At 38.6% G+C, this 15276-nt stretch overlaps 2 protein-coding genes across 2 annotated transcripts; both read left to right on the top strand.

Annotated features, from left to right (window-relative positions):
• Positions 1 to 6369: 6369 nt before the first annotated feature.
• Positions 6370 to 11095, top strand: pnhd (pinhead). Its single transcript, XM_028594306.1, has 5 exons — positions 6370 to 6474; positions 6794 to 7070; positions 8649 to 8827; positions 9961 to 10019; positions 10843 to 11095. The coding sequence occupies exons 1-5, from the start codon at positions 6370 to 6372 to the stop codon at positions 10991 to 10993; spliced, it is 771 nt and encodes a 256-aa protein (XP_028450107.1). The 3' UTR covers positions 10994 to 11095.
• A 1507-nt stretch (positions 11096 to 12602) lies between these two features.
• Positions 12603 to 14710, top strand: admp (anti-dorsalizing morphogenic protein). The gene is made up of 5 exons (XM_028594119.1): positions 12603 to 13024; positions 13204 to 13340; positions 13449 to 13571; positions 13682 to 13874; positions 14150 to 14710. Exons 1-5 carry the CDS (start codon positions 12733 to 12735, stop codon positions 14572 to 14574), a joined length of 1170 nt encoding a protein of 389 aa, XP_028449920.1. The 5' UTR covers positions 12603 to 12732; the 3' UTR covers positions 14575 to 14710.
• Positions 14711 to 15276: the final 566 nt, after the last annotated feature.

Here is a 15276-nt window from a genome sequence, read left to right as displayed (position 1 = left end):
ATCACTGCAATAAAAAGAGACCAACACTGATCTGATTATTACTTATTATTGATATGTAGGCAGCATAACTGTTGAAGTGACATGTTCACCATTTCACACATTTTAATGTTTCCACTTGCTGTATATAAGTGACTCATGTGAATGTGAGATGTTTTCCCCAAGTCATTTAGATGCTATAATGATTTTACACCCTTTTTGCCTTATAATGTATGCATATAATCATACATTTTTATGCTCCCCATATTCATATTTTTCTTTTCCTATGCACTCATGAAACTTTACAGTCATTAGAACTTTGACTTCAGTTGATTTGCTTTGCAGAGGATCCACAGCTAATTAGATCTAACAATGAACAAACTAAGCCTGTAATATCCCAAAATCTGAGGTGTGTTGAATCATTTAAAAATGGTTTCGTTTGGACACAACTATTCTTGAAACAAATCCAGGGAAGACGGGTAAAAAAAAAGATTGTTTTGGTACGTGTGGACGTGGCCTTAAATGTTCTGATTGCAACTGCAGTGCAAAATATCTGCCGAAAGAAAGCAGGCACACATAAAGCTTCAATGAGAGTATGTGTGAATGTGATGTGATTTACACTGAGTAGTATCTGATCTGACATGGTGCTGGATTTACTCATTGATATATGTCTGTTACTCTCTCATCTCTATGAGCATCCACAAGAACTGCTGGGACATGCAGCTGATAAAATCTCACTATGAGTAACGCAGTGTGTTTGACTGCACTGTTTGTGGAGATTTATGACTTCCACAAATTTTGCCTTGCAGAGGCTTCATCTTGCAAACTGTGTGTGCCTCCATAGCAACATTATCAGACAATACAGGCCTGTGCACTACAGTGTATTAATTATCTGATGTTTGTTGGTTAAAGGAAAGGTATGAACACATCTTCTAAGCTAATGTTGACTTGACTGAGAGGTGAGAGTCAAAAAGAAAAAAAAAATTTTAAGTAGGGCAATCAACAGAAATCAAATAAAAAGCAGAGAATCCTCCATGCACGCAGGTAAAGTATCTGTTTGAATAGACTGCCAACATTGCCCAAAGGCAACGGTGATATATAACCTGACAAATCCAAATGAATTACCAAGACATTACCAGCATATACAGTTTTGATGGACATCCAAAATTGCACAGTATAACTAATAGATGCACCACCCCCAGAGGTCAAAGAATTGGGTTGCAGCATGAAAAGGATTTTGGTGCAGCGGCTTTCGTTTCTTCTTGTTTATATCACAACAGACAAATGTGCTGCGCTCTTTGCTTTTGCATGCTGGGGCACAAAGAAATAGCTTGTTGAATTGTGATCAGAAATTTTAGCTTTCATTCTTTTATCAAGGGGAAAATACCATGGAAGGAAAACCTGAGATGGAACCAATATGTGGAGAAATCCCTTTACAATTAAACAAATGTGATACATTACAGGAAATATGATGATAAAGCACATGTAGACCAGAAAACGTTATTTGAAGATTATCAGAGACCACAGCCACCCTGACCACAAACTTTCGGCTGCTGCCGTCTGGCAAGTGGTACCGCAGTCACATTCTGTTACCTGATAAACATTTGCACACACACACACACACACACACACACACACACACACACACACACACACACACACACATACACACACACACACATAGTGTGTTAGTTGTGTTAGTTGTTATATTGTGTACTGTTTAACCTAAGCCCAAAACCTGTCATGGCAGCTTATTTCTTTTACTGTATTTGCAGGGTCATAAATAAATATGTTATTATATTGTGCTAACATGTGACAGAAATATTTTTTAACACCAATGAATGACAATGGTCAGTAAAGATCAATGTCGAGTTAAATTTATTATAGGGTTCTCTTAAGTTATTAAAAATTAAGATATTTACATTTATACATGTATTTTTACTGTTTTGATAAAATGAAAAATACTATACATTTGAAATATAATGACATACAAGAGTAGAAAATTCACAATTTGGCATAAATAAAAATGACCTAATTAAATTCAGATATTAACTCCACATCCTTCTTTGTATAAAATATCTGTAAGGATTTTACAAAAACTAAATTGGGATCTACAAAACTGGTAGATTCCAAGGGGGTAAGCTTCGCTTCAGAACGCAAACCTCCGATGGCGCCATTTTGTTGCTACGAAGCAATCACCTCTTGTTAGCATTACACTGACCGCCATTTTCTTTTTACGTCACTTGACTGCGAATAACTTTACATCTGAAGCGTTTAAAGACTCTATTTGTCCATTGTTTATTTCTAAAGAAACACGACAATGTATAAAAGGCTCCATTACCTTGTACCTCACGTTATAGCTCCGTAGCAAACATTTTTGTAAAAATAAGCTAACGATTGTGTCATAACCAAGTGACTTACTGTCGCACAGTAGAGGAATTACCGTATAGTACAGGAGAAGCTCGCAGGCAGTTTCGACTTACATTAGCTGTTTAGGTTTAATTACTAATGTTAACTAGCATGTTAGTTAGCAATAATTAGCCTGTGCTTATGTTATCTCCTTACATATACCTACGCTCTCCGTCTCTGTCAGATTGGAAATGATTGAGATTTTTCTTGTCACAGCTACCAGAAGACTTACAACTTTCAGACACGTTGCTCACGTCACATTTACGTTGTCTCTGTCAGTTGGAGGCTGCGCAGTAAAGCAAGTGATCACCGGAAAAGTGCTTCTAATAGCCTTCACTGGTCTCCGTCCAGAGCAACGGGGTCTATTGGTCCATTATATACTGTCTATGGTAGATTCCTAGTACTTCGGCATGCTTTTTTCTGAAAAAAAAAAAAAAACCTTGGTTTTGATGTTTCCAACATTCCTATTGCCTTACTGAAAGAGGAATCTCTGGGTCATTGTCAGCCCCCATGCAAAATTTCGTTCATGCTCCATTGCTTTAATTGCAGCTCCCGTTGTCAAATGTTTAATGTTATCTTAGTTATCTTACAGCAGAGTGCCAAGTACGGTTACAGAGTATGCCATTGGGTCCACACTTTCATTTACAGTGACCATGTGAGTTTGTTCTGGGACTATTTGGTGCAAGTCTGGCTGTAGCCCACAGCTTCCACAGGCCTTCTCTTTTGGATGCAGTGTAGTAAAACCAGGTAAGCCACTAATGGGGCTTCTCAAGTCTAGCCTGCTGTTGAGGACCTTGGTGATGCCAAGATCTTCCAGCACTGCATTCACATTCAGTTCATCTGAGCTGAGGATGTGGGAAAGCTTGACCAGGTGTAGGGCTGCAAGCTATAGCAATACCTCTCATCCAGTCAGCCTTCAGGTCAACGTTATTATCATGCTGGGAAAAGAGAAAAGAGAGAAATGTTTGAGGAATTAGAAAGTTAATCAGCTCTCCTGCATATAGTTGGTTTAAAGTATGAGAACCTTTAAATGCAAAGTCACAAGAAAAGCAAGTGTTATCATTGCCTGCATTCATTATAAAAACAACTTCAACAATATTAGTTCTATAAAAGTATCTTAAAATGATATCCTTTCCTTAAAAAAAAGCATTCTATTGTTTTTATATTCTGCACTGGGAATCTCCTCTCTCATTTTACAGCAAACTGTACTGCTCACAATGTTCACCTATAGGCCTGCTATTGACTTACAGTACCACATGTTTGACTGCAGACAGGACCTGAGAAAACCCAAGCTTGCTCTCCAGGTCTGAAAGGTGCCCCCTGGTGCTGATACAGGAGAAAAGGGTTTTCTCTGCTGGCATACTCCAGCACTAGGTAGAGCCTCTTGGGGTTGGGGTGAGCCAGCTTCTCCATGCAAGAGATTTCTGGGTCAAAAAGCACTTCTGATTGCTTGCCCAGATGCAACTTATCCAGGATTTTTACTGCAACTCTCTCTTTCTCTACCTCTTCTATTATTCAATATTCCTTATGAAGTACAGATTTTCCTTAAGTTTTGATTTTTATTAATTCATGTCTGTTTATCACCATCACTGTCATGTTGCACACACGCTGCTGGCTATGAAGGCTGAAGATAGTGTGGATTAGTGGGTTGCTGGTTGATGAGATGGCCTCTGACATCTGGAATGACCCCAGATTTACACTGTGTAATATGTTGAGCTGACTGAAGGGTCTTCCATGAAATTAATCTGTGTGTCTTCCTATTTATTTTAAAACAGAGAGTTTCCAATATATGAATCAGGTAACAAGTCATTTACTCTCACAGAAAAGCCACTTAATCTTTCCTCCACTCCCCTTAAGTTTGAAAAACAAGTTGTGGTCATCTTTACAGAGTTTTACAGTTCTTTTGACAACATATCATATGATCTACATAATTAAATCAAGTAATTACAATGACTTAATTTGGGTTTTACCAGGATAATGATTCATTTCAATAAGATTTGTTGTAACTTAATGAAAGGAATCAACAATTGAAACTGTTGAAGGGGTCACCTTAATCAAGGTGTCTGAGTGCTGATGGCTATCTGAACAATGATCCGTTGATCCCGATGAAAATGAGGGGATCATATCAACACTTCAAAGAAGGACTAACACCTTATTAACATATGGAGAATCAGTAAAATGTTAACATTTTAACATGGCAAACCGTCTTTCTTGTAATTAAAATAAGACTTTTTAGAACAGGTTTCAGAAAGGGAACAAAAGAGAGTATTTAGGTTGCCCTTTTAGATGTATAACTTAACAAAACATGAGATGTATTCTGGGCATTGTTTCCATTATACTGTGTTCTTAGTTCGGACAAAACCCAGAAATGTTATATATAAACTCATTGACATGTCTGAAAACATGTTACCTGTGAAATATGTTATTTTAATTTTTAATTTGGGACCTTTCATCTAAAGAGAAAAAGAAGCTGAGATTTGGAGGGCAGCTCTGAGAGGTCTGGCCATTTGGTGTCATGTTGAATAAACACAAAGGTGCTGGAGTTTACTGAAGGGGAGGCTCAGGCCCCCATGCTGTTCCTGTTTATGTGTTTGGGCCAGGTTTTGTTTTAAGTTGGAGGTGCTAAACACCTTCCCCCTGAGATAAAAGATGATTAATGCCTTTGCGTGAGCGACGCTTTCATGGCTCAAGGCTACTTAAGCACTTCATTAGAGTGAGCTCGGGCCGGTCGACACACTCGAGCCACTGGGTTCCTCGCTGCGGAAACAAACAAGCTGTAGAGATATCCTTTGAAGTGGACCCTGCTTGTAAGAACTCCATCCCACAAAGCATTCAGCATGGAAATTTGATTAGCTCTCACTTTTTTGAGCACACACCACTTTGAGAGCTTGTTTTCAGGTGACTTTTGGGGCTGAAGCTTGATCCCATATAAATATCAGAGGCATCAGTGAGCAGAGGGACACTCAGTATCTGGCAGCTGAGGAGCAGATTGGGACTAAAGCCATGGATGTACCCCGGCCATTTCTTCTCCTCCTGTGTGCCCTCCACCTGACCTGTAAGTACTGTTTGCTCTATTCTATTCTGCTGCAGCTGTGACATGTACTGTATAGAAGCAATTATTCATGAAACGGACTGACACCAATCTCCTCAAATATACTTACGTATCCCTTATGATATGACTGGTAAACATGAGTGTAGTAGAGGGTGTGTGGCTGTACAGCAAGGTGGGCTCAATTCACTTTCCATTTAACTAAATATTGATATATTTTGTCATGCAAATCCCAAATGACAATTTCTAGATGAATAATGGTCATGCATGATACAAAAGAAATGGATAGTGTTTTTCTTGGAAAGCTATTGTTATAAACATTCACCTTTGCCTAAGAAACTGCTAATTAATGCTTTAATTAACTAATAATGTTATAATTAACTTGACTTGATTCCTGCACTATTGCGTGTACAATATTGTTTTGTCATGGATTTGAATCTGCTCGTCTTGGAAAATATGTTTTAAATCATTCGTGAATAAAGAGTATGCTTACTCTACATCAAGTAAAACAGTGTTAACTCCCTGATGTTTGTGATATGTTTTATAGTAACCGGAGTGTTAAGCAAACACATAGATCACAGAAACCTGTTCACGCAGAGACTGTGCTGCAAAAGACAGAGCCACTTTGTCTACATTGGACAAGGTAAAGCACCACCACATGTTCTTCCATAAGTAAATGTTTCAATTTGCTACGTCTGTAATCCTCTCACAGAAGTCTAAGTATGATTTGTCAAACATATTTGGAAATTTAAAAGCAACTGAGTTTACTAAAAACTTTTTTGAAATAATAGTTATTTTTGAAACAATATTGATGACAATAATCATCTTGCTGTCTGACATGAAATTGATAATGGGTCTCTCTCTCTCTCTCTCTCTCTCTCTCTCTCTCTCTCCACACAGACATCTCTGGGAGTCCTGTCAGTGTTGATGTGGGAATGTGCAGGTCGCACTGTGGGGGGGCATCCAGGCCATCACATGAAGAAGGGCAGCAGGAATACTCTAAACATTCCTCAATGCTGGAATTTCTCAGGAGCAAGAAAGTAAGTGAAGTTTCCCCGCACGGCCACAAGGGCGCGCTGTAACTGTGTGATTGTCTGTCGAAGGTTCCTGCTGAAACTCCAATAGGCCTTTACTTGATAATTAAGTTATTACCAAAGCGTCACAAATCACGTATTTTAGTATGAAAAGCATGATTCATATGTTTGTAAGATAAACGAGTTTTGGTGGGCAGCTCTGCAGAAATCAAGTAATAAAACTAATCATAAACTGCAAGTGTAAAAAAATAAATAAATAAACCTTTTAGAAACATGTTTTGACACGTCTGAATCAAACAAATAATGTTTCTCAACCTTACAAAAGATGAGAACGCGCGGACCTGCAGCTCCAGAGAGTCTGGAGCCGCTGAACCATCTGCCCTCCTGCGGGATGAACCAGGTGTGTGAGCCGACCGGGGTGCGTGTAGACCGGGTGCTTCTCTTAGAGGGACCCCAGGAGGTGGATGTCATCGAGGAGTGCCACTGCGAGATCAAGTTGACCCAGTGCATCCGTGTCCCCGCACTGAAGACTTACTACTCCGAGACGCCGTATGAGACAGTCATCGACGTGGGACGATGCTCCCGGTCCAAGGGCTCACCAGGGTGTGTGTGTGTGTGTGTGTGTGTGTGTGTGTGTGTGTGTATCTGTCTGTGCCAGATAACAACAATCAAAACAGGAAGAGCGGCTCAATCGTACAGAGAGCAGCTACTCAAATAAAAATAATAATAATAATAAAAAAAAATGATTGACTGAGAAATGGAAAATTTCCACAACAGATAGAAAGACTGAGCAAAACTGCAAAAAGATGCAGTCAGTTGGTCAATTTGCCTACATGTGCCCAAATACTATATTAAGTGCAATAAGGACAAATATGACAACAATCCTTCTGATTAGTCTAAGGTTTTGAAATCTGTTACTAACATACGTTGGGCAAGTAACAGCACAACTTTGACATTTTTACATCACATGAATCATCACACTTTTATCAATAGTCAAAGTCCGGATTTTTGAAAAGTGGGGTTTATTTAATGTCTTACATTAAAAAAAAAGAATTACACTACATATATAACTTGTCATAAGAGTTCATAGATAGCCTACCAAATATGTGATTGTAGTTGCTGAGATACAGCCATTTTTTATCATACTATGGGACTTGTGTTTTTTTCCTAAAATAAAATGAAATATATAGAAAAGTAGTAGATAGTGCCCAAAGACTAATAAAGTATAAGAATTATACTATTATTTTTTCAATGCCTTTAAACAAAATAGATTATATGCCCAAAATTAACTTAACCTTTTTTAATCTAGTGCACATCCTTTTAAAACTGGTGTTAACGGTTGATAGGGTACAGTGTGTTAATGTATTGATACACATTATACAACAGTATGTTTGTGGTCTCAGCAAACCATTATAACAGCATACACTTTAGTTATATTTTAATTGACTGCAGGCCAATAGTCAACGCAGCAATGAACTGCTAGCATTAGGTTCACTCTGCTGATAAAATTAAAGCCCCAATCCTTACTTTTCAACCAGATTTTAGCTACCTGTAGGTACATACGTAAGAATCATGTGCATTTTATTTTAGGTCTCTTTCTCCAAATATGTACTGATATACACTATTTTTTTACCAGTACCAGAACAAAAGACAATTTATGAAGTTGTTTTTTAGTGCTCACAAAGATAATCCCATCTTTTAAATGTTGCTGGTGGGGCTATCCCGTTATATTGCTTCATGTTCCACAAGCTCGCTCTGAACATGGAAAAACTGCTTTTAACTTTAGTGCCCCTGACTCCTGGAACAAATTACAGCAATTTATTAAAATCAACTCAATTGCACCTTTTGAACAATTTAGAATTCTGGTTTTAATCTTGCAAACTTCTACTTGTACTTGCTTCCCATAGTGTATTTGTATACATTTTTCAATTTAGAAAGTTTTAAAGTGTTATTGTCTTTGTATCTTATGATGTTGTATTCTTTTTCTGTGTTGTTGTTTTGTGGTTGTCTCTGTAATTATTCAATGTCATTGTAAATGAGGGCCGACCCTCAATGATCCTTCAAGTTTAAATAAAGGTTGAATGAATGAATATTCATTTGGATCACGTATTATAATTGAGCTGCTCCTCCTGCCCATATAAGTCTTAACTTTTCCTTCTTTTTTTTTTAAACCTTCACAGAGGGATTCTCCTGTGTCCCCACTATGTTTGAGTCAGCCTTGGTGGAAACCCCCAACAAAGTGGACCTCATCCAGACGGTGGCAGCCTGTGAGCTGAAGGAAAGCTGCTACAGGGTCCCATACGTGGAGTATTACTATGAAATAGTCAATGCAGATGGAGTCAAAGATGAGAGGCTTAAAGTAGGTGTAATTTCTAAATTATCGCTACATTTTTTTATTTCTTGTTCTAATAAATCATCAGTCTTGTTCGTCCACAACACAAATGTGTGTAAATCCAACTTTATATATAAATCCAGCCTTTCAAGATAAGCTTCATCTCTTCTTTGATTAGCTAGGCATAACACTAGAAGAATGATTTATTTGTGATGCTGGTTTCACACTCTCTTTTATAAGTTGAGAGGAAATGGGGGTCTAGCTGGGTGCCAGACAGTAATGAAGTATCTTTATTCATCAGACACGTTTGGAAGACAGCACTTAATTAAGCTAATCCACTGATCAGTGGCTGGACTGCAGGATGTGTTGCATGCTTATTCATGCAACAATACACATGATAGACAACCACAGTTCAACTTCAGGAAAATACAATCAAACCCCGATTTGAGGTGCTTTGTTGTTCATGTAGAAAATTAGGGTTTAGCCTCATTATTCTGGTTTACATTTATACTAGGGCTGGGCAATATATCGATATTATATCGACATTGATTAAGACGCTGGATATCGTCTTACATTTTGGATATCGTAATATCGTGCTATGACACAAGTGTTGTCTTTTCCTGGTATTACAGTAAAGTCAAGTACTTTTACCAGACTTACTAGCTGTTTTATTGTTTGGCTTAACACACTTAAGTCATTGTATCCCTATAGTACAACCCTATAATAGTCAACCCTACAATATAGCCACAATATCTAAATCAATGTATTTGGCCAAAAATATTGTGATATTTGATTTTCTCCATATCACCCAGCTCTAATTTATACCATTCACAAAAGCCCCACTTAAAGCATTCACTATAAAGTTCATCCACAACCTTCTCAATACCACAGCGACAAATTAATTATTTGTGAATTTAACATCAGACTTTACATGATAACTAAATTATAAGATTTTGAGTTGAATTCCTGGAACCAGTTGGTCATTTTCAGTGCCTCAGCACCAAAGGTGCGAGTGCAGCACAAACACATATGGCCACTGCAGGTGTCAAATCAAAGCAGTTACCATGCTAAACAGCAGCTGGGCCCCAGCTCAACTGGGTCAATATTTGTGAGCAGCTGTGAACTGATTACCCTTTCTCTGTGTTGCTAATTTTCCCCAGGAAATAGATGTGGGCAGATGTTTGGGAGGCTGCACCACAGGAAACCGATGCCTTCTCAGGTAAGCATGAACACAGCTGCTGCTACACACTCCCAAACACACACCTCCTCTGCCCCTCTCATAACAATTACCAGTGAGCTCTGACACTTTCTGCACTCAGCATGTTGCCCACGTTTAATTCCTATACACCAAATGTCCCTCTGTTAGAAGTCTTCCACAATCTCAAAATAAAAGCTGAAGGTTTTATGAGATTGTGGCAGACTTTAACACTGTAATATCAGTTTATCTTAAGTATATGAAAAGAATAAGAGGTTCCCATTGCTGATTTATCTTAAAGTTCCTTAATCATATCATTAGACTTTGATTTTATGGCTGGAAGAAGAAAAAAATGTGCATAAACAAAAACATTTAATTAACCCCTTATCATCCATATCAATATGTTCCAGGACTTCATTGAAGCTATATAGTGTTTACAATGAGTGAAATTTCAAACCCAAGACCCCTTATTTTTTTATGGCCGCACCATTCTGTCAAATTAAAATATTTGTGATGTATTGTGCCCTTATTTTAGACACATTTTCCTTCTTTTCAATCTAACATCTTTGGAAATGTTGGGCTATAAAACTATAATTTAAAATCAAGGTTTTGGGGCTTTGCACTGCCCCCAAAAGCAGGCCATTATGTCTTCATGCATGGGATTCATTTTGTGTGTTACACAGTTGTAATACATTTAAATAAGCAGATTTATATTACCTTTACAAAAGGTTTACACAGGAATTATCCTTATTGAAATGGACAATACAATGTTCCAAAATGTTGACTGTCACAGAGTCACTGGACATAATAACAGGCTATATATGGATTAAATAATTTTCTTTTGCAGGAGTCGATCTGATCCAGCAATCTGTCACTTATGGGCTGAAAGACAGTCCAGCTCCTGTGTTCCTCAGGGCTACGAGAGCCACAACTTCCTTAACCAGCATGGGCAGATACGCACCATCCTCTCCATCACTTCTTGCCTTTGCCAAAACTGAACAATGCACCCCCTACTGGAAAACAACTTCCAATCTCTTCTCTGGCGTTGGAACAGTTTTAATTCATGATGACCCCACAAATACTATACCATTTGTTTAAGAATTTGCCACCCTAAAGTATTATTGTATTATATGTAATATATGTAAAAATGATAATTTTGTAAATAAATTTAATACAACAATCTGTGAGGATTTGTCATTGGACCACAACACATTTTTACCAAACTGCTAATCTGCTAATAAGAAATCAATCTTCAAATGGCACTTAAGCTATTATACCACATTATACCACATTATTACAAACAAATTAGTGTGAGTACATAAACTTAAGGTTGGATTTCAGAAAACAAGGTAATATAACAGTAACAAGAGGATGTATTGGCATACCTGAGGATTGATAAAATCTGAAATAAATTTAAATCCGTTTCATGGTCTAGTTTGAAAGAGGTCAAATTAGTCTTTGAAGAAGCACTGGAAAAGAGCACATGAAAGCCAACCAATTTAGCAAATGTTCCTTTGAAAAAACACACGTGCAGGTAGTACCTCATTTGTTATGAACGTGTGAAACAACTCTTTTGTGTTTTTTTGCCATCCTAAGAAAAGGGGTTTTATGACTTGTTTACAAGGCGTCATGTAGAAAAAAAAACTTTGATCTCTTAAATGTTTATTACAGTGGGGGAACTGTATTTTGCTCGTGCGTAATTGTGCGTAAAGATCAAAGTAACCAAATGGAACAGCAGTGAGCCATTTCTGCGTTTTCTAGGAATATATTGAGTTGGCTTTAAGAAATCTATTAAAAATAACCAAGTTTTAAGAAAAACGAGCGGTAAAGGTACTACTATCTATAGTAGTATAGTATAGTAGTTAAACTCTATCGCCTACCGAAACTCAATATTTCAAGTGTACAAACACAAAGTGTTATTATGCTATATTGTAACTTGCACAACTATAATGACTTAACACTATAAGCTGTATTCGGGGAGTCTTGTGTCAACATGTTGTAAATTATAAGCCTATACACAAAGTGTTTTATGGGAGAAAATAAACGAACTTGCCGAAAGTTACAGTACATAATCTTTTAAGCACCACATCAGCGTATACCATTGCAGGATGTCAGTCAAGTTGGAGTTCTTTTAAAGACAAATTGGTGATTATTCAGCTGATGTAAATCTGGCGACGTGTAGCAAGCGACACCCGTCTCTTTATCGAAGTAATTGGTTTTCACCTAAAACACTGTGCCCATTATTCTAAATTAATGGAATCGTTTAGGCGCAGTTAACCTCCCATGGTGAGTGCACTTCCTCAGGAGATCAGCTCCAAGTTTATTCTATTCATATTCTTCTACCATAACATGATACATCGGAGAGAAAAATATATACCACAACAACATAGTCACTGGTTAATATGAAGCAAGCTTTTTCAAAGGCTGAAATGAGTTTATTTGAGCCTTTATTGCCAGACGTGGGGACAATGGGCTTGAATAAAATCTACAATCGGGTTCACACCTTGTTAACGCCGCCATTAGTCTCCCTTTACATTCGCTGATTGGTGATTTACATTTGCGACCAAATAGCATCTTTACTGCTGTTTACCAAGGCTTTGGGGGCATTGAAGAGTGAACGGGAGCATTTGATATAAAAAGTCGAGCTTCCAAGGCTCTGCAGTCACTCCAACTCCAAGTTGCTGGCCGGTTGTGTTCGAGGACACCGACGCACAAGGAATCTACTCAAACTTAAGAGATGTTGCTGTTTGTGGTCAGCTTTGCCGCTTTGTGCACCGCCGCTGCACGGCCTCCGCTCAGCTATCTGGAGAATCATTTCGCCGCCGACAATGAGTCAGAGGAAGTACGCTCAGCTGCCATCAAGAGACTTTTGGAAGTTTTTGGGATGGAGGACCCCCCTGCTATCCATCGACACAAGCAGCCACCTCAGTACATGCTTGATCTGTACAACACGGTTGCTGATGTGGACGGTGTGACAAAGGACCCGTATCTTCTAGAGGGAAATACTGTGCGCAGCTTCTTTGACAAATGTAAGACTTCATTTGTACATGCATACGTCTGCTACTGGCTACTGTAGACAATGAAGTATATATATATATATATATATATATATATATATATATATATATATATATATATATATATATATATATATATATATATATATATATATATGTTCTCTACTCTAATTATATCATTTCCATTGCAGTGCGCAGTGAACAGGTGGAGTTCAGGTTCAATTTGTCCACGGTGTCCAGAACTGAGAAGATTCTCACTGCAGAGCTCCATCTTTTCAAGCTGCAGCCTCTGGCACCACTGACATTCAACAGACACCATTTCTGCCAGGTATGTACCACTAGATAACGTTATGTTAACAATTTAACTGAACTACAGTGGATCCACCCAGATGCATCTGTCCCTTGGACATGACTGTATCTCTTCTGTTTTGTTCAGGTTAGTGTTTATCAGCTGCTTGACACCAGCAAAAACAACAAAACACAGGATAAGAAGCTGCTGTCTTCTCGACTCATCCCAGTTCACTCTACTGGTTGGGAAGTGTTCACCATTACGCAAGCAGTAAGTATCCACTTCTCTTTGAGGCCTGCATTAACTTCAGGGTGTGTATTCTGAACATAAGTGTCTGAATCCTGGGGTTTTATTGACTAATGGGAACTTTTTTAATAAAGGTCCGATCCTGGATGATAGATGAAGGCAGTAACATGGGGCTCCATGTGGTGGTTCGAACCCTAGGGGGAAGCCAGATGGATGGGAAACTGATCCGCTTTGCTTCAGGACGAAACCATCACCAGAGCAAACAGCCCATGTTGGTCCTCTTCACTGATGACGGCCGCCGCCGCTCGACTTCTCTTGAAAGCATAGGTGAGACTTTAATGTCATTTGATTGATCAGGTTATGCACAGTGATAGTAAAACTACAAACTTTGGTTATTGTTGTGGTCTTACTCCTGATGAGTAGGGGTGTAGTTAAGAATGATGGGGCCTAGGGGAACTCTGCCCCCCTCCCCACCCCACAGACCCAATTATCTTCTCATCACTGTTACTCAATCTATGACAAGAATATATCTGTATCATCAACAATTCGACCAAATCTCTTTTCTTTCTCTAATAAAAAAACACTCTCCTTTCCCTCACCAGACCCAAACGATACCACAGCCACTTCCAGCCTGCCCCAGGCCTCCATGTCAGGTCCCTCCTCCCGCAGCACCCGCTCCCTGGACTACAGCGAGGAAGAAGGGGTGTCATTACCCTGCCAGCGCCTGCCTCTCTATGTTGACTTTGAGGAGATCGGCTGGTCAGGCTGGATTGTGTCTCCCCGGGGCTACAACGCTTACCACTGCAAAGGCTCCTGCCGCTTCCCTCTGGGTCAAAACATGAGGCCGACCAATCACGCCACCGTCCAGTCCATCATCAACGCTCTGAAGCTGATCAAAGGCATTGAGAAGCCGTGCTGTGTGCCCGACAAGCTCTTCTCCATTAACTTGCTCTACTTTGATGATGCTGAAAATGTGGTGCTCAAACAGTATAATGATATGGTGGCTGGAAGCTGTGGCTGCCACTGACATCAACTAGTCAATGGTGTCGGGCAGCACAGATATTCATAGATCAAGTCAAGTCAAGTCAGTTGCAACTAATGAGTAATGTGCAGAGTCCCATGTGTGACGTTGTAATATATGTAAATATCCATAAATTATAATATATGGCAGTGATGGAAGCGATATCCTGTGAAAGATGTAAACGTTTATATTTTGTTTTCTGTTGTAAATTGTTACACAGTCAGAATAAATGGTGTAAGCAAAATATTATAGAATTAATTTATTTGCAAGATAATCAAAAATGTGACATTATTTCAAGAAGGTCTAAACTGAAGTGTTATTAAGAGAGATTAACAACATATTTATCTATCAAAATGGTCAACATTTGGTTAAAGGAGAGGAAAAGATTTATCCTTCACAATTCTTGCTAGAATTTTTTTTTGCCCAATCCCAAAAAAAGGAATTGGAAGAATGCTTGCAGTCTTCTCCAATGATCCAGTTTTCTACCTATAATAATTAGATTTGAAAGAAATGTCACCGGCACATTTCAAACTAAATCAATCCTTAATCTCAGAAATCCATCTTGCAGTTATGTTGTGACTTTAAGTGACTTTGTATTTAAGGAGGAATGCAACTACATGTCGCTGTGGGGATAGGGTGAGTATTCTCCCCCAAAAGGTGAACTAAAAAATTATATTTTTCCTAGATGCCTTGCTATTTTTTAATTTC

The sequence above is a fragment of the Perca flavescens genome, chromosome 12, assembly GCF_004354835.1.
Source record: "Perca flavescens isolate YP-PL-M2 chromosome 12, PFLA_1.0, whole genome shotgun sequence".
Taxonomy (NCBI): Eukaryota; Metazoa; Chordata; class Actinopteri; order Perciformes; family Percidae; genus Perca; species Perca flavescens.
Note: the sequence above shows the minus strand (reverse complement) of the source record. Positions and strands in the feature narration are given on the sequence as shown.